The sequence below is a fragment of the Arctopsyche grandis genome, chromosome 6 (genome assembly GCF_051622035.1).
Source record: "Arctopsyche grandis isolate Sample6627 chromosome 6, ASM5162203v2, whole genome shotgun sequence".
Classification (NCBI taxonomy): domain Eukaryota; kingdom Metazoa; phylum Arthropoda; class Insecta; order Trichoptera; family Hydropsychidae; genus Arctopsyche; species Arctopsyche grandis.
Window position 1 is genome coordinate 27,191,412 of NC_135360.1, and position 22,053 is coordinate 27,213,464.

General features: G+C 30.3%; 1 protein-coding gene across 1 annotated transcript in view; it reads left to right on the forward strand.

The window, feature by feature from the left end:
• The window catches only part of LOC143912669 (adipokinetic hormone/corazonin-related peptide receptor variant I-like), an 82,650-nt gene that overhangs the window by 56,279 nt on the left and 4,318 nt on the right, over positions 1-22,053 (forward strand). The window contains exons 2-3 of the mRNA XM_077431965.1: positions 2,972-3,199; positions 13,775-13,979. Coding sequence (XP_077288091.1) covers positions 2,972-3,199; positions 13,775-13,979 — 433 coding nt within the window. The remainder of the gene's footprint in view (positions 1-2,971; positions 3,200-13,774; positions 13,980-22,053) is intronic.

The window sequence follows — 22,053 nt, forward strand, 5'->3', positions numbered from 1 at the left end:
CTAAATTTCAAAACGTATGCAAATCGTTATCAAAAGTTCTCATACTCTTTTGGTAAGAGTTTAGTTTGCATGCAAATTTGTACATAATAAAGTATACAATATGTACATAATAAAGTCGATCAAATTGCATTCATCCATTATTTATAGGTATTATGATTTTTTTTAAATTGTTTTACATCTATCCATATTTAACTTTAATCACCGTGAACTATGCCTAAAGTCTAATATATCTACACACTATAGATTTTAAGTATCGATTAAATGTTTTATACTTGTATAATATAATCTTCCGCATTATATCACGATAGTATTATTTGATACATATACATACATACAATGTACTATTTACATTTTAATGTCAATTTGTACCAAAACATTCCGTAGATTTGTTTTCAGGTTTAAAATAACGACACCTCTCGACTAATTTAATCCTTTTGGTGAACGAAAACGATGTCCGTCGAGCTGTCGCAGAAACATGCCAGCGTCGAAATTGGAATAATGTCCAAAATTGTATATACATATGTATGTACTATATATGTATATGTATGTATGTATAAGTAAGACTGTGGTTGTATATTTTGACCCCACATGACCCGCACGAAGGGTAAATTACTCGGGAGTTTCTCTCGGTTGACCTTATTTCTCTCTCAAAATGCATATACATACATATGTATGTACATACATACAGACATATGCATATGATCTCGAACTGGCGAGAGTTCAAGTCGTACATAAATTACCAAACTATTCTAACTTCTACCAGACCCACAAACAAAACAGAAATCGACAGCTCCATAATACACCTGACGGAATCAATAACTCGATCCAAACACCTTCACATACCTAAGACACAATAAATTGAACACAAACTAGAGATAACTGACTTTGTTGCAAATCTAATTAAAAGTAAAAATAAACTCCGTAAAATTTGGCAAACATCAAAAAATCCAGCATTGAAAACATTAATAAATAAGCTCACATATCAAATTAAAATTAGAATCAAAGAAATCAAAAATGAAGCTTGGTCTAAAAAATTAGAAAAATTAAGCTCAGTTGATGGCTCTCTATGGAAATTAGCTAAAGCGATTCGCAGGCCAAAAACTCGATTCCTCCATTAGATGATGCAGGAATCTCACTGATGCGTGATTGCGACAAAGCAGAACTATTATCAAAATCTTTCCAAAAACATCACACACTCACACAACATTACAATCACATTCCAACGCATAATAAAGTCAACCGGTCCATTAAAATCATCACAAAAACTCCCACTAGCTGTACTAAAAATATAAAATTGGTGCATCCGTGTGAAATCCAAAATATAATACGTAATTTAAAAAATAAAAAGGCACCTGGGCGAGATTCAACAACTTCCATTTAAAGCTTTAGTCTCATTATCTAAAATATTCAACGCATCTTTACTCACCGGGTATTTCCCAGAATACTGGAAAACAGCCAACGTAATTCCCATACTTAAGCCCGATAAAAGCTCAAAAAACCCGGCCAATTATCGACCCATTAGCTTACTTTGCACGCTTTCAAAAATTCTGGTAAAAATAATCTACCCTCGTTTACTTAAAGTCGTAAATAAGAAATTAATAAATGAACAATTTGGATTTCGCACTGGACATTCCACGACCTAACAACTAACAAGACTAACTGAACACGTGACGAAGAACTTTAATATGAAGAGAAGTACCGGAATGGTATGTCTCGACATAGAAAAGGCCTTCGACACGGTTTGGCACGATGGACTCATTCATAAGCTGCTTATTAACAAAATACCAAACTACCTAATTCTTATCATCAAATCGTACCTAACTCGTAGAAAGCTAGTGGTTAGCGTAAATAATGAATTATCGTCTCTGGCGTTCCGCGGAGCTTGCTTGGCCCACTCTTGTTCTCCATATATATAAATGACATACCTATTCCAAAAAACTGTCACATAGCCCTATATGCAGATGATACCGCTTGCTTCACAAGTAGCAAAAAACCAGACACTATTATTAAAAATCTTTGTTTTGTGTATGTATTATGTATATAATATATATTTTTTATTGAACTTAAACAGTTATTGAATACTTCGAGTACCTACATTTTTTCAGAATAGTGCTAATAATATTGAAACAATTACGATATAAATAAGTCCAATTTTCTGTTCCAAAAAAACTCTTTCTGTTTAATTTAATTCACAAGTTGTCATCATTTACTTTAATTCGATATGTCCAGAATGTTGAAAAAGCAGAATAGACGTATTACAGATCACCAGTATTTTTGAATATTGTTAAACGTAAAACATTATATTTCATTTTTTGCGCGATATTTCTCGAAATGTAGAAAAGTGGACTTATTTCTCTATGATGTATTGTTAAAAATATTCTAAAAATTGCATATTTTTGATTTTTAAATGCTTTTTATTATTATTAAATTATGTTCACAATACATCTTATATATATATATTTAAATAGCTACTGATCTACGAATCATTTTCTATTTTACAATTTTAATTTAATTTTGTTAGTAATCATAGTATTATATTATTCTAATGTTAATGTACAGCATAATAGAAGCTCAAAAATCTATTTGAAAATTGTATATCGATGCTTGTAATTGGCCAGAAAGACGCATTGGGGTTTACCAATTAGACCTTCCTGGTTTGTATGTATACATATGAATGTAAAAAAAATAAGACGTGTACATACACTGTGTATTTTTCAACACACGCTGTAGCTTATGGTTATTTCAACTCCAAAGGTTCTTACTAAGTATACTGAAAAAAAGCTAATGGTGCTAATGAGTATGCGAGTTTCGTGAGTCATTTTCAAGGATGTACTCGCTGAATGTTGGATTATGTTAAATGGAAGTGTAAATTATGCGTTATAAAGTTTGTTGTGAGGATAAATTTTATCCATTATATTTTGATTGAAGTGAGTAATTTCTTTGTCTCATTTCTTTGCTCTTTTTTCCGCAGGTCGGATGGCGCATTACCGTGAAGTGGATGGCAGGAAATTTCGCATGCAAAGCCTTTCTTTTCCTGAGAGCCTTCGGCCTCTATTTATCTTCGAATGTGCTTATTTGCGTATCTCTGGACCGTTACTTTGCCGTTCTGCACCCATTGAGGGTAACAGATGCCAGGCGCAGGGGCAGAATGATGTTAGCATGTGCTTGGGGATTTTCTCTCATATGCAGCTTTCCACAGGTGAATAATTTAAGTATACAGTTTGAATTTCATTTAGCGTGTATTCGAGTATCGATGAATGTCACGATAATTTCAAATTTAAATAGACATTCCCAAATGGTATTATATTTGAAAGCAATTGGAGGATTGCGATCGGTGAAGCATTTATGTGACACTACTAAAATTGGGTTTAAATTGAAATCAAAATATATATAATCAAAATATATATAATCAAAATATAAGTAATCATTCTATATAAATATGAAATGAATATAAATATGAATACAAATGAAATAATAAAGAATCATTATAAAGATTCAATGAATAATTTCGCACGTTCGATGAAATCGTTCATTTGAGAGGTCACAACTTAAGACTATAATAAAAATAAAAATTGAGAAATAAAATTGGCGATTTCTTCTGTTAAAATAAAGCGATTAGAGTTTGGAATAATTAACTAAATTAATTATTTAATACTACTAATATAAACTTCTTTAATAATAAACTTATAAAAGTATTAAAAATTAATTGTTTCTTGTACAAAAAGCTATTATTTCTTGTCTAAATTAGTTTAATTTAATTTTAATTTTGTCTTAATTAGAATTTTTTTTAATATAAGTCAAGTCCCATTTATAAAATAAGCAAATGAATAAAAATTTTAAAACATTGAAATTTTAATTTCTTTTGATATTTTGGAGTTGATAGTAATGACTATACCTATACATACATATGTATGTATGTATGTATGTACAAGATATGAGAATGGATCTAAATAAATTAATTCAGATTCGAAGCATACCGTATTATTGTGTATTTCGTATATACATATGTACCTACATAGTTATAAATGAATAAATTCTTTTTTTTTTTTATTTGAAAACATTTTTGAAGATAAGATTTATCTGAATAAATTATACGTTTAACTAATTAAATTTATTAAATATGTACGCTGTATGTTGTATGCTGTACGATGTATAAACTTTATCACAAGCATAACTCCCTTTGACGATGATGTTTTTTAATATTATATTTAAATTGAAAACGAATGTAAAAATATTCAAACAAACGTCTTTTAATGCTCGAGGCTGTTTTTTGTCATACTTTTTGAATGCCTTAATACGAACCATATATTAAAACAAAAATGATCAAACAAAATTACTTATCAAATTTATATATTCGATTTATTAAAGTTTCGAAACGTACAAAGAAAATATTAAAAAAAAATTCCATTTTGCTGCATGTATGTACATATGTAAAAAAAAATTCTGCGATAATTCTATTATTCGATGTTCACAACTCTGTGGTTCAAAGATAACTTTTACTAGCAAACGACTCACTTTCAAATTTTAACCACAGACAGCTCAAATGAAAATGTCACTTAGAGAACGTGAATTCTACGAAACTTGCGTCTCGTACTATATCATTTTTATTATAACATATGTACATTTAAATATATTAGAAGGAATACCAAGGACATCGCGAAATATAAAGTAAAATATTAATTTTCTGTGTGATGTACACACATATTTAATTCACTGTTTTGAATGGGGAGCAAATAAATTTCAAGTGCAAATGAAATATGGTAATATTTACTTATTTATTTATTTATATACATATATGTATACAATATGTATATAGAAATACATGTGTATTTGAAAATTTATAAAATATGCTTTTTAAATAAGACGGGACAGCTATCGAGTTTGTAAGATTCTAAAACACTATTTTGTATTTACTAGTATTTTAATTTTAAAATGAAGATAATGAGTTACATTTCAGTGTACTTTGAAATGCATCGAGATTCGTACGCTTATTATTAATGCTGGGCTTCAAAGTATTATATAATAATTGAAGGGCAAAGATGATCAGGATATATTAAAGATATTGATATTTGGATCTACCTAAAAGAAATCTTCAGTACTGATGGACGTACTGAAATTTAATTCATAATGTAAATAATGTGTACTTTTTAGATGAATTGAACGCAAAATTGACATCGAGTAATCAATTTATGTATTTGTATTGAGGGTAGGTACTCATTTCAAAGGAGGTACCATATTTATTATGTTTGATTGTATATAACATTGGCCAAAAATCAGTTTTGACGTTAATTAATTTTGATTTATTTAGTTTATATGCACAATTGTAATATTTACAAATTGAATTTAAACAGTATTGTTTGAATCATGTTCATTCCAAAATATAAATATTCATTCGTAGAATAGATTCCGATTACGGATAAATACAATTCTTTAAAACAATGAAGTATTGAATTGGTGCAATTATAATGTAAGAATTTTCAATGCTAAACAAAATTAACAATTGATTTTATTGCCGCCAAAGGTTTTGAGAAACGTCTTCAATTCAGCGAAGCGCTTAATTTCTTTGGAAGAAAATGAATTTCTGCAAAAGGACAATATACTTTTGTACATATGTAGACTTAAGTGAATAAAAACAGCCATAAATGAATGTATATCTTACTATAATTTTCGAGAAAATTGAGAATGTATAGATATATATATATATAACAGGGGTGGCCAAGCTCCTTGATAGTCCGAGCCGTTTTTCAAAATTTGAAATGTTTCGCGAGCCGCAATTAAATACGTATTTAAAAGGTATTAAATTTTTTTTATTTTACAGAAATTATATTTATTAAAAACATATAAATAAAAGTACAAAATATGTGTATTGAATTTAAATATTAAAAATTAAACACATTTATTTCACTTCTCTTGATAATTCTTTAAAATTTGGTGAATAATTGGTGACAGCACTTCTCAGTAAATCTTTGAGATGCTGGTTAGTTAATACTGATCGGTGTTTGGATTTCACCCCTGATATATAATATCGATAGGTATTTCAATTACTTTACTCAAAATAAACGTCGGTGTGTAGAAAATAATGAACTAGTTGAATTGTCTGTTTTAATTATTCATAAATTGAAGTTGACACAAATGAGTTTAAATTGGTTGAAATTTATTAAGTGAAATTAACAAGTGATAACATTAATATTGACTCCATTTAAGTTTAATTACTTCCGATTAATTAATCTTTTGCGAATAAATATTCGAAAAAGATTATGCGACAAAAAGAAAGAGCTCGGATTTATCTCGGGGCTAGGATTTTTTATTAATAAATGTATTAAATTTTCATGATATGTAGAAATTAAAAAGAATAGTAATAATTAAATAATTAAAAATTGCCATAATATCGAATTGCTCAATAAATAAATCTTTTTGAAATGTATTTTGATTTTCAGAAATCCTTTTTTTTATTCGTAAATTTTTCTCTAATTTTACAAACGAAGAAAATAAACCTTCAAATGGTTAAAGGATCGCCAACGTTAATTTTTGAAAAAAGCATTTAGAAGCGGATGAATCATGATTCACGTTAAAAAAACGAATTGATGCAATTATAAATGAGCCTGCCTTTTAAGTTGAAACTCCACTCTGAAGAGTGGAATATTATTATATAAATATAAACGATCGTTGATCCTGGAGCGTCTTAGTGTAAAAAAATACACAATACAAAGTGAGTGGACCAGGACTTGTATTTTATTTAATTTCTCTAAATATACTGAACGCAGGGATATATTTTATGTAATCCTCATTAAAACCTCGAAATGATTCAAATTATATCTTCAGGAAATAAAAAAAATTATCAATATCAACGGAAATAATTATTTTTGCCTAAATAAGTCTCTTGTACACGTGCCTCACAGATGCGAGAGAGAAAAGCGGAATCCAGTACACGCAGCACTCAAAAGTGTGTGAATGATATCCGCCTTGGAATGAAAGCTCTGTTTCAGCATTTTTTTTATTCATTTCTTGCACTTATTTTACATTATTCGATTTAATTTGCTTTGGTTTCTGAATTTTGCGTCAAATTACTTTTTTAAGTTTTAATTGGTTTTTGTTGAAGTTGACATTAATAATGAAGAAGGTTATGTCTGGTTGTACACAGCAGGTGAAGTGTTTCAATTTAAAAAAATCTCATTTGTGAAATGAGCTAGTGTGATATATGTACATACATATTTGATTTTTTTCATAGAAAAAAAAACCTCCCAAGGTTTAATTGGCTTAGAACTTCGTCAAGGTTTAATATAAATATTAAAAAAAAATTATAATCTATATTATACATGATTAAATAAATTTTATAATAATAATAATAATAATAAAAATAATAATAATAGCTTTTATTCCAGACGATGAGGAGAATAGTGCAATCCCCAACGCCCATATAAATAATATATATGTAGATAATAAAAAAAGTATTGAAAAATAGTAAACAAAAAATAAATACATAGCTTATTAAAATAATTAACCTAGCATAATTTGAATAATTTTAATTTAAAACACAAATTTTTAACTGGACTTATGGAGTCCTGCACAGTGGCTAGCTGATTTATTTAGCACGGCAAGGCAAGTGCTATATAAATGAAATTTTACAGAAATGCGACATATTCCTGTGCAAAAATTATGTTAAAATAAATTTACATATGCACATATATAAAAATCTACACATTTTTATGTAATATTTCGTTGAGCAATATAAACATGTCTCATGAATATAAATTGAGTGTGTATAGTATCACGCACAATATGATTTTTTTATGATATTTCTCACGTCGCATATACAGATTCAAAATGTCTCAAACTATTGCGCAACAAAAGCTTTGGCTTTTTGAGCTGATTGCAATATTTTTACAAAATATTCATATTGTTTTTCATAAACACTACCGAATACCACATGTAAATTTTTATACAATATAAATATTAAATATGTAATATAAGGAATCTAATAAAAATATATAAAATGGATATTTGTATGTATAAAAACTCACTTTGGCACAAATAAATTTAATGCGTGAATATAATACTTGTAGCGAAGGATGAGTTCAACTTTTAATATAATTAAAACAAGGTCTATGCAAGAAACATGTTGAAGGCTAGACTCTTGACAGTTAAAGTTTACAATCAATTTTATGTAACATTTAAAAGTTTTCCGCTTGTTAACATGCCAATATTGTAATGAACCTAAAGTTTTACTTAGAATATTCTTAATTTGTTTGAAATATATGTATGTACGCAAATACATACATACATAGTATAAAATAAACTTAAAATTTCAGACATCTTTCTAGTGTTTTTTATGTTTACATATATGTTCATACACAAATATGATACTTGCTACGAGAAGTAAGTTAACTTATGTACATACATATGTTAATATGTATATGAAATTTATTTATGTATTCAAGGATATTTTCTTATACAACGCCAATTATAACAAAATGCTTCCTTTTTGAGTTGAAATATAAATAAGTTATTTTACCTTTATATTTATTTATTATCCATATACAAACGTAACAAATTAAGAGACTTTCATCAAAAGACTAGTACTTAAAGCTGTTGTAGATTTTGTTGTGCGTTGTTTTTATAAAAGCTTTTATATTAGTTTCACTTTTTTCGTAAATAAGGGGTCCCTTCCCAAACACTTAGATAGCCACCGATAGAAATTTTGAAATTGATTTCATTGAATTTTATCGTCATAGTGCAAAGATCCAGAATTTTTCGAGACGGTGATAGTCAAACAAGTGTGGGTAACCAGAGATCAACGGACAAGTTTATTTTGCCCACAAAAATAATTCACCATTGTAAACCTTTTTTTTGCTTTTTTGCTTTGTAGGACAATAGTAATTGACAAAAGTGAACCAATTTTTACGGGCAAAAGAAACTTGCCCATAAAAAAAAAAAAAATTAATCGCCGAAAAGTGACCATGCTTGTTTAACTTTCCGACTCCCCACTCGTTTTGTCAGATTTTAATTGTTTAAACGTCTATGGGATCCTTCAATGCTCTTTTATGTTATGAACAGGATCCTCTTCTATTATATTTGCCAGTTTTGCTTGTGACTCGCTAGCATAATTTACGATGCTATTTATGAATGCCAAAGCCGCAAAATTGACTTTTGGTTGCGACATCAAAAAACGTCAGATATCGACTATCGCTAGTCAGGTGAGATGCAGTTGAATGTTGGTACTTAATTGTATAAAGAGGGGATCAAAATTTCCGCCATTAAAATGAAAGAAAGGGTCAAGAAGTCCAAGAAAAACCAATTTGCCTGAATATCGAAATATGAAGCATTTGTATTTGCAAAAACGATTCAAAATTGTTATCGATATTATATTAGAGATATTTATTTTTTATTTTTTATTACAGTTTATAACAGGAAGGCCTTACAGGCAAATTCCAATGCACCTTCCTGGCCAATTACAAACAATACAGCATTTTTATTACACAAGTCGCTGAATTACGAGACACCGAAAACTCGCAAATTAACGAGACATCTATGAATTGTACATACATTTAATTGTACATTAATCATACTCAAATAGTGATGACATAGTAGGTAGGAAGGTTTTTAGCCAATTTTTAATCGGGAACCGTTTCAACAATGAAATCAGAGAAAATTGGCAAACTCTGATAGGAAACGATCGACCTGGAGTCACTTATATCCAGTTCTGACTAGTAGCACTACAGATATACCCAGAAAAATTATTTTCAAACTAGGTCAGCTCATGGGATCGAACCCGGCGCCTCTCGCCGCTAAGCAGAAGCTTAACGACCGAGCTATGCTGCTGGCTAATGATAGATGATAGCAGTAAATTGATTCAATATAAATAGTGAAACCACTCGACGCCTCCTTCAAGGACGGGGTTTCCATGCAAGGATAACCTTTGTTTTACAAGGTTTTTCTTATTTTCACTTGTGCAACGATAAGTGTTCCATTCCTAAAACTCTTCCGATCGCTTTGAAACTTTGCCATTTTGCAAGGTTTGGCCGCCTATAGAGATTTAAATTGGGTCCTCTAAGTCAATATTGAAATATAATCATAATAAATACGTTTAAGAATCCAGAAAAACTCGAAATGATGGGAGCTCTCGACTACGTTCGGGTGATTGACTTTCCCATGCATGTTTGACTTTCCGCCCCTTACTCGTTTTGTCAGATTTTAATTGTTTAAACGAAAACTTTATCATTTTGACACTAAATCTTATAAAATTTTATGGCTTAGAAAAAAATGTGTATATGTACGTGTGTGTGAAATGTTGCGGTTACGGAAATGTTTATCGATACGATATTTTTTCAAATTTTTAAATTAACTGGACGTGGAATTTCCTCTTATATCGTTTTTTTTTTTTAAATTTTAGATTCAATTATCTCCTAAGCTACTCAACAGACAATGGATGGAATTTTTTATAGAGTTGGGTAGAGAAAATTTGAATCAAAAGAGTTGGAAAAAATCCGCAATGTAATCAAACGTTTTTCAATGTTAATACCAGATCTAGAAAGTGAAACTCATTCTTCAAACTGTTGTTCTCGGACAAACCCAGCATCTTTTGATTTCCGCTTGTTTTAAATTTTAAAACAGTCGGATTTTATTTTCAAACGTTAACTACATATGTATGTAAGTAGAAGTTGAGAATATTTTCATTCTCTTAGAAAATAAAAGCATTTATTGTTAGATGAAAAACAACAAAGAGCAACTAAAAAATCGCGTTTTTACTTTATCTACGTACGTAGTAACAATGGATGAAGTTTCGTGATCATGCGAAAATTCGAACTTGAGATTTGACTGATTCGATCTCAGAATAGATCACTGATCACGTTATCATGATCTAGAAAAAATGTGTGTTATTTACAAGGCTTTTATTATTTCACTTCGTTCAAAAATAAATGGTCCCTTACTAGACTCTTCTGATCACTTTGAAACTTTATCATTTTGCGAGGCTTGGCCTCTGATAGAGATTTCAATTATTTCCGCTAATTCGATAGTGAAATTTAATCGCCATAAACATGTTTAAAACTCAAAAAATGTGGAGACGGTGACAGCTTACCCATTGCCATTAGTCAATAGTCTTATTTATTTCAGCCCCCCTCCCCCACTCGTTTTGTCAGATTTTAATTGTTTAAACGTCTATAATTTTTATATTTTGCACACTTTATCTTTATCTTATAAAATTTGCACCATACGCTTTCATTACCTCTCATATATGTATATATTTTACTTCACTTATAGATTATATAATTAATGATAAAAATTGTATATTATAATGTTGATTTTCATGTCATTTTAAGGAGACAGGCAAAACGGTTGCAGTTATGTAAATCCGATCGGTATATGAAGATGTTATGATATTATTTTCTGGAGACGAAAATCACTGAAGTTAGAAATCTAGATATGTGACTTAAGTGACGAGAAGATACATTTCTAGATATTTTTTTCACGACGCTTCATCTCATCATCTAGTGATGCTGTGTGGCCTACATTTTGCTCGATCTCGTTTCTTGTAATTTTTTTCCTCCGGGGAAATCTGAAAGCTGAGATTTATAATAAAGGGTTCCAATAACAATTAATGAACATGCCAAAAAATTGGCATGTTCGCTGGAAATAGTTTGTACAGTGGTGCGAAAATTCATAAATAGACTAAAAATGTGTGACTATGTATATCAACGATATCATGTTCGAAATCAATTGCAAAATATCTGTATTTTATTACTAGCCTCTTCGTATTTCATTTTAAATAATGTCATTTAAAATTCAATTTAGATTATGTAATAATAAATAATGGAATAGCATTTACAATACATTATTTAATATCCTCCAAAATCCAAAAGATTTCTCTGCCGAAAACTACTATTTTTAATTATATATATATATATATATATATATATATATATATATATATATATATATATATATACATATACATATATATATATATATATATATATATATATATATACATATATATATATATATATATATATATATATATATATATATATATATATACATATATATATATATATATATATATATATATATATATATATATATATATATATGTATATACAATATGTATGTATGAAGGTATATATTTACATATAATATATACGCTTATGATTATCATTAACCTTTTGAGTGCTGACGTCTTTTCTGTTGAAAGCCAGCCTGACTGAAAATTTCGCCAACATTTCCAACATAAAATAAGCAAAAGAAGTCAATTAATGAATGTGTTTTTCCAAAAACTAGTCCCACCTTCTTCAATGTTGTTAAATTGTAATGCTCACAATCTAAATTCCAAGTCACAATCTAAAATACTCAGCAGCTAGGGATTTCCATCGGATAATTTCTGCTATGGCTATAAATTCAGAAATTCCGGTGTAAGCGAGTCTTTACAAACGTTGACAAATAAATGACACGGATTACGCGACCCATATTCAATGTATTTTTTTTCAATATCACCTTTAAAGGCTTAGCAGTAGTATTGTTGTTTACTTTCTACATGCAATTGTCAGCATTCAAAGGCGTTGTCAGCATTCAAAGGCGTTGTCAGCATTCAAAGGCGTTGTCAGCATTCAAAGGTTTATATGACGCTAGTCATATTTCCCACAATTTGCGTAAAAATTTGCGTCCGCTACTGACGTTAAAACCGACGTCTATGTATGTACATATGTGGTGCTTGATGGAGTTTTCAGGAACTTGGAATGGGACACAGCCGGAGTAAGCATCAACGGTCACTTATTGAGTCACCTTCGGTTCGCAGACGATATAGTTTTAATAGCTCGTGATTCAGCTGACCTACTTAACAGACTAACACAGCTGGACAGGGAAAGTAGAAAAGAAGGATTAAAAATTAACGTAGATAAGACCAAACTAATGTTCAATAGTTATTGCATGCCTGATAGCATCCCATTAGATGATAAACCAGTAGAAGTAGTAAATAATTATTTATATTTAGGTCAAATAATTGACATGTCTGGTAGTAAAGATGAAGAGATAAAGAGACGTATGAAATTAGGATGGAGTTCATTTGGACGGATGAATGCTGTTTTTAAATAAAAAATGCCACTCTGCCTGAAGAAAAAGATCTTCGATCAATGCGTTTTGCCGGTGATGACGTATAGATGTGAAACTTGGACACTGAAACCAAGATGCTACATAAAATCCAATGCACTCAAAGACGTATGGAAAGCTGTATGCTTGGCATAATGAGAAAAGACAGGAAGCGAAACACGTGGGTGAGAAGCATGACAAGGGTAGTGGACAGAGTAAAGCGATTAAAATTGCAATGGGCGGGCCACGTGAGTAGAAGAATGGACGAAAGGTGGACAAAATAAGTGTTTGAATGGTACTCGAGAGAATGCAAAAGGGTAAAAGGAAGACCGCAGGGAAGATGGGTGGACGAAATTAGGAAAATGTGCGGGGTGAGATGGATGAGAGTTGCGCAAAACAGAGACGAGTGGAAGCGTGTTGGAGAGGCCTTCATCCAGCAGTGGATGGTGAATGGCTGTAAATGATGATGATGTTATACTTGAACCTGTCTTTGACTTGGCGTCATAGCTATAAGTATAATAGCTAGTTTTAGTTACATACAGTTTTAACTTCACCGCCTGAAATATGTAGGTTGGGTGTTTACTTTATATGTATTATAACTATTTATAATTTGTATAAAATATAATAATTTTCATTTAATAAATCTTTTAATGTGAAATAATAATCATGAAGTTATACTTGTTCTCTGTTTCAGAGTTTGGTTTTTCACGTTTCATCACATCCAGATGCACCTGACTTTGAACAATGCGTTTCGTTCGGATTTTTTGAAACCCCGGCGCTGGAAATAGCCTACAATTTATTTTGCGTCGCTGCTATGTACTTCGTTCCATTGCTGGTCATCAGTGTTGCATATACGTGCATTTTATGTGAGATATCAAAAAAGTCTAAGGAAACCCAAGGTATGTATTTTAAGAATACTTTTGATACATGTTGAATTAATTTTCATGTTTTTACAACGTTCAAAAATTTCCATCGAAAAGATGTTGAAATAGCTCACAAGATTAATGGTTTTAAATTTATTGCATATAGTCAGCGTTGCTTGAACTTTTCTTGGGCGAATGTAAGCTGGAAAAAACCCTTTTCAAGGGGTCCGAACCTGTCTACGGTCTACGTTTAGGTACTGTGAAAAAGGATAGTAAATTTGGCAGTTGAAAGCTGCGGATTTGCATATCGGAAAAAAACACACAAAATTCATTTTTGTATATTATACATACATATGTACATATAGTGTATATTATATATCTACTATGATATATGTACATACATATACATAAATATCAATGTTTGTTTGCCCGTTATGTAAATTTACAGACTTAAATGTTATACCACCAAATTGTTATACTCCGCTGTCAGTGTATTTATTTTAAACTATATGTAGACAGTAGAGTATAAAAATTTCTAAAACGTTTTATTTTTCATGGTACTTTTACTTAGACCAGCCTTCGATTAGTTTTTTTATACAAATCAAATGAATTTGGTTGCTGAATTTATTTATTCTATTGAATTTTTAGCAATTTGAAAAACATTTGAAAGATTGGTATTTGCTATTATAAAATTTTATTCCCAATGAAAAATGAGATTGTTCGAGTATGTATTTTTATCACAACAGCTTCGAATATGCAATTTGAAAATAAACAAATTTGGTTGGTTATATATAGTTTCATTCGTGTTTTGGACAGAAGGGAACAAAATAAAATCATTAGAGTAAATGCGCATTTGACCAATTTCTTACAGCCGAAGAGATTGCACTCGACAAAAATTTTAAGTACTCTTAGATTATATTATACATACATATATAAGCTAAGAGTTTTTATATAATGAGAAAAATTGTTCGAAAGAAAAAATGTAGAATAAATATCATACATAATACGTTACGATATAAATTTCTCGAAATAATTATAAAAATAATCGGTAAAAAGTCATTCGTCAAAGAAAACGAATTAAAAGAAAACTTGTTGTTGCGAATTTTATTTGTAAACGGAAAAAAATTCCGTAAAACGATTCGCAAGTTATTTCCTCAGTAGCATGACTCGCTGGTTGGGCTTTTTACTAGCACCGAGAGGCGTCGGGTTCGATCCCTTGAGTTGAACTCGATTGAAAAGAATTTATTCTTAGTATATTATCTGTAATGCTGCTGGTCAGACTTGAATATTTGCGACTCCATGTCGATCGTTTCCTATCAGAGTTTGCCAATTTTTCTGATTGGATTGTTGAAACGGTTCCTCCATTAAATTGGCTAAAAACCATCCTATCCACTATGTCACCAATATTTGAGTATGATTTATGTACAAGTTTAAAATTCATAGATGTCTCGTTAATTTCGAGTTTTTCAGCGAAATATGTAATAAAAAAATGTTGCATTGTTTGTAATTGACCAGAAAGGCGCATTGGGATATACATGTAAAAAATAAAAATGTATATAATACGGAATAATACAGAATAGATTCCGTAGAATAAATTTTAGGAATTCTAAAACCAGAAAATTTGTTTTTTCAAAACAATGTGAATGTTTTTTTCAAGTGGTATTCATGAAATTGCCAATTACGCGAGTTTTTTTTATATACATATGAGGAAGTTTCAGCCGAATTTTCAGCGAAACCATTAAATGTTGAAAATACATACTACATATATACATACATACATATATGAATACATACATACATATATACATACATACGTACATATATATATACATACATATCAAATTGATATGTCTACATATACGGATGGTATCACACCGTTCCCATTTCAACTAAAATACAATTGATATGTTAATTGAATTGGGAATATATCTAAAAGAACAGATGCTGCCCCACGATCGTTTCGCTAGTTCAAGGATATTGTCATTGATAAATGAAATTACGATATGTTTGTAGAAAATCACAAAAAGATGGATTGTTTTCAGGTTTTATGTAGAAAAAAGTATAAAAATGTAAGGAGTTCCATTTTTACGGTTTTAAGAAAGTAAACGACCAATTTATTATGCGAACATTTTTTTGAAGGAGAAAAATATAAAATTATGTTGGGAAAATATACTATATAAATTTATATTGCTATTTGGGTTGGAGTGATCGTAAATTTTCAGAGTGAAAGGTTGAGAGTGATTTTCAGCATTCTGAGATAAATCCGACCTTCAGCTGATGAGTAGATATTTACATAATTAACCCGAAACACGCCTTTACAAACGAAAGTAAGATTATTTAATTGTTTTTAAATATTAAAACGATTCGAAAGAAATATGCTGATTAATTAGCTGGAAATAAGATTACTTTATATATTTAAACGAATTTGTGTGCTTAAATAAACGTAAAAAGATAGAAACTAGAGATATGTTAGACATATGTTTGTGTAATAATAATATCTTTTACATATACATATATTTAATGGAAATTCTTCCATGACGTGAAAGAGAAAAAGGTCAATTGTGCCTCGAGAAAGGCATTTTTTCAAACGTTTTTATATGGAAGGTAAACATACGCTTTTATGGCAAAATGGAATTTTGAGGATGGGATATTCGTGTTAAAATCAATTCATTTAAGATAAAGCCGAAGTTCGCATCATATCTGAAAACTTAGATTTAAGTTCGAATAAGGCGATTCCATGTCGAGAATATAATATGTTTGTATGTACATATGTATGTAATATATAAATACACACATATACATAATATACGACATTCAAAATTTTCAAACAAACTTTTGATGAGGCAATGAGATCCAATATTAACATTCAATGTAATACATACATATGTACCAGTGGCGGGCGGTGACTTTTCAAACAAGGGATGCTGTCCCTTGTTTGAAAAAAAAAACCGACCAATTTATTTTTTTAAATTTAATTTTATTCTTCGTTCCTTTTTACAAAATTCATCGATAACCGCATCATAGAATTTTTTATTGTTTTTTAAATTTGACATTATTTTCTTTTCGATTGCAATTTTAGTAAGACCAGAGAGTCTTTCTTCACTTTGACTACTTCTGGTGAACGTTTTAATTCTTTTCATAGTCGAAAATGATCGTTCAGCCGATGCGCTCGTGGAAGGTATCGTACAAATTAATTGTATTAAACTAAATACTTGTTCCAAAACTTCTATTAGATCATCTTTCACAATTAATTCCTTTACGTCATTTATAGATTTCAAATGAAAATCTTGCGTTGAGTACATGTAAATTAATTCGCTTTTTAATTTCATCAAATCAAATTATTTTCCATAAGTTAGGTGGAGTGATTTAAATAGGATATCTGGAAAATTATTTTCATATTCTTTAAATTTTTTGACGTTAAAAAAAATTAAAATAAATTTTAAATTTTCGATATCTCGAAATCGATTGGTTGTATTTACTGAAAGAGTTTCTAAAATTTCAGAATAGTGAAGTTTATACGTTGTTTTCACATCTTCTTCACATTCAGCATATTTTCTTTTTCTATTAAAATTTTTAGTTATTACTTTGTTCCACAATGAATCAAAATCGTCTTTTTTGTTATCTAAATATTTTACAAATTTTTTAATTTCACTTACGCAATACGATATGTCAAAGGTTTTTTTTTGTAAAATTTCAAATAAAAAATCTGCCGAATTAAATATTGCAGAAAATAAATGCAAATTGAAATTGAATTCAAACTCTTTTAAATAACGATGAAGGACTTCAGCATTTATGACAGCATCAGTATCCCATTCGTCTTCGTCATTAATTATTTGATTAAATATTTCCATTAATTCTGTTTGATATTCTAATATCATATTTAAAATTTTGCTATTGTAGTTCCATCGTGTAGGGGCAGCAGTGGGAAATCGTTTTTTTATTTGACAATCGAGAAGGGAAATTCTTCTTGAAGACTTACAAAAAAAAGTTGAAAATGACAACATACGGCTGAAAAAACGTTTGCATCCGGATATATGTTTAACAGATTGCGACAAAACTAAATTCAATCTGTGAGCGTAACAATGGACAAATAAAGAATTAGGACAAATATCTCGAATTTTTCGTTGCACTCCATTATGCTCCCCGGACATTACAGCCGCTCCATCGTACGTTTGTGCAATTAATTTGTCCAAACAACCAAATTCTTCCAAGGATGAATTTGTTGATGTTGATGAATGTGCTGAAAAAGAGCATTAGCTGTTCTATTGGGACTAACATCGACAAATCCAACAAATCTCTCCTGAATTTCATTATTTTCATCTACATATCTAAAAATAGTAGATAGCTGAGCTTTGCGACTGATATCTGTAGATTCGTCCACAATTATGGAAACAAATTTTGATGCACGTATTTCAGTTTTAATCTCATCTAGCAAGACTTTTGATATTGCGGATACCAAGTCATTTTGTATATGGTTCGATAGTCCAGTAAACACCGTAGAGTTATCTAAATGAGTTTTCAATTTTATGTCTGATTCACTCAACAGATACAGCAATTCAATATAATTCCCTCTATTTTCCGATTCCTGGTGCTCAAAATGTCCTCGTAAAGGTTGTTCTTGTTTTGCTAAAAAATAGATCGCGCTTATTAATTTCGACAAAATGTATCTATTTGCAGTAACTTCTTTGTTGTGCATTTCAATATTTGCTTTAAATTGAGCACTTAAAAAATTTTCTATACGAGGTCCCTTTCCAAATTTTTTAAATTGAGCAGCAGAACATATGTGAGCTTGAGAACATTCATGTCTCTTGCGCGATTTACTTAAATTGTTTAGGTCAGAAAATCCAAATTTACTCCAGACATTCACTTCTTGAGAAAATAAAATACATGGCCAACAGAATAATTTCGTTAAGTGAGCACATCCACAAATCCATGAAATTTTTTCGTATGTTTCTGTGTTAAAATACCTTTTAAATGTTTTTGTTTTAGACTGAATATTTAATATTGGTGTGGGTTTGGGGCTCTTAACAATAATCTCCTTTTCATTAAATGGGAGAGAAGCAAATCTTCAATCTTCAATCTTCAAGCAACAATTGCAATTATTATTGATCTCGACGACAAGTCCACTCTCATTGTTATTTTCGATATCCATATTAAAGGCAATAATGAAAACTCGTAAGTAGTGGAACAGTAAACTAAAAATAAAGTTAGACGAAACTAATTTAAATGAAAACTTAATTCAAAAGTAAAAAATAACCAACTTACAGTATAAATGATTAACTTCGTCTAAAGAAATGAATCGGCTAGCTTTTTGATAAATAACTTGGGGCGTAGCGTGCGGAAATATCGATCAACAGCGGCTTCCAAGTGAAACTCAATAGATAAGCAAACAGAGAAACCGAATCCACCGTAGAGGTTAAACAAGTGTCAACGCGTCCGCGCGAATAAGACAGCCTCATAGTGCGCATGCGCAAATGGGATCGGTCGCGACTCCGAATCCATGACGCGCGCGCACTTCACTCAGCGTCTACTCGCCAGCGTCACTCGCCTGTGGTCGGCCTATGCGAATGCGGCCTATGCGAATCCTTAATAAAAATTATCAAAAGATCCTATATAATGCATCATGTAACAAAAAACACGTGATATGTGAAATATATATCATATACTACATCATAATCACGTACATCACTAAGAATACATCGAAGCGAAATTCAAATATTTATTAAAAATACTCTTGGCTTTTTAAAGTTATAGGGGATGCGCCGCATCCACCGCATCCATGGACCGCACGCCACTGATATGTACGTATTTAAATATGTACATTTGCATTTGGCCGAATCGAAAAATGCGAATTTTGGATTTTCATCGATGGGTAGATAAGTTTTTAGTAATTTTTTTGTAGTATATAGGGATTTATCAGAGATCAGTAATTTATTTGCCAACATGTATGACTTTTTTTGCCCACAATCACAATAATAAAGAACACATTTTTTTTATCTTAGTTTCTCTAGGTAATATTTATTTATTGTGGGTTCTATCGTTGCATTTTTGGTACATACATAGCCAGATATAAGATATTTGTATACTGAAAAGTCTTTCAATGAATGAAAATATTTATAATATAATTTTAGATTAGATATAAATAATAAATTATAAATATAAGATATAAAATGCGATATTATTATTCTCAATACGGACCTGAGAATTAATGCTTATGCTTTAAAAACAAATTTCAAAAACAATAGCCTAAGCATACGTGACGTAAATCTTGTTCAATATAAATTGAAAAACATTGTAACGAGATTTGATGTCGTACTTTATCAGGATCAAGTAGCCTCAACTTGATATTTGAATATTTTAAGGTGTAAATTTACCACTTTATAAACAGAGGACGATTCATTCCAATATGAATCGGTAGTGATGTCGATATCTCTGGCAAACGAGACGAATAAGATTTATAGAAAGAAATTCGATAGAGAAAATGTCGTACTCTATACATGAATTGTATTTGCCACTTAAGCAACGGCTCATTGAATAGAATGTTGTGCTGATACTATTTTCTACAATAGACTATTCCCTCTGGTATAGTATGGGATATAGTGTGAAGCTTGTGCGTGTTGGAAAATCGATGAAACTTCAGAACATTATCCGACTTGTGTAGGCGGACAAAATGTGCAAATTAAAAAGGTTTTATTTTACGAGAATGTTTGCATTTGATTAAAGTAACGATGTTGAATAATTTTGGGTACGGTGATTTTATACTGGGAATTTTAGTGTAAAAGTACATGAAAATGAGAATTCTAAGAAAATTTTCCTAAATTGAATGGACAAAAGGGTTTTCAATAGAAATAAAATTTTAACGGTATGAAACTTCTTCAATCGAACTCTGTTTTATTTATTAATTACAATTTTGCCAAAGTGAAATTTCAGAGTGGTCACAATGCCTGAACAAAAAAAAAATGATGCAATGAGAAAATAAAAAAATAGCATACATATAAAACAAATACAATAATTAGAACACTTTACGAGCTCAAATGAAACAATCCCTCAACTAGATCAGCATATTTTAGGTTAAACAAATCTGAAATTAAAAAAGTTAATAGAAATCTGGTTGGGGAGCTAATACCTCTGGCAACAGGCAACGAAATCATCAAATTGGTAAGTGCCCTAGGAAAAGAGAATAAATTGCGGTATCTAATATATCTGAGTTGGCTGGGAATATTGAAGCTCAATTCTGCAAGAATTTGAAAATTGCTCACCAAACCAACCTGCAATTTATAAAAACGTTTCCCAAATATATGTACGTCGTGGCTCGAGAGAATTATAGCCTAGTGCTCAAGCAGGTAAGCACTGGGATAGAGCCAAGGATAACGATTGTAATCTATGGTGTAGGTACCTACATTAATCTGAGAAAACTTCTCTGTACTCTCTCGATACCGAAACAATGGAATCACTAGGGCTCCATATAATAGAAGAAAACACAAGAATGCTTCGTATTAGCGAATCATATAGGATACGGAATACTAAATGTAAATGTATACTAATGTTATGTAAAAAATAAATAAAATAATGCACTCTGTAAAGGTTTACTTGTAGGCAGCATGAAACCCAACATTAAAGATATTTTATTATTTTATTTTACATAGACCTAATAGGTAGACCCCGATGCGCCTTTCTAGAAAATTAATTACAAACATTGCAGCATTTTCATTAGATAAGTCAATGTATTTCGAGAGTCAGAAGAACACGAAATTAACAATTAATTAATTAATGAATGAATCCCCAGAGACATCTATGGATTTAGACTTGTACTTAAATTTTTACATATAGTACATAAATCAAATTCAGATATTTGGAACATAGCGGGTAGGATGATTTTTGTCAATTTGATGGAGGAACCGTTTCAACAATGAAATCAGATAAATTGGCAAACTTTGATAAGAAACGATCGACTCGGAGTCACTAATATCCAAGTCTGACCAGCAGTATTAAAGATTAGCACGGGATCGAACCCGAAAACCTCTTGGTGCTAAACATAAACGCAACCACCGAGCCATATTGCTGATATAACCCATAACTTTCGTATTCAGTTCAAAGATGATATCAAAAA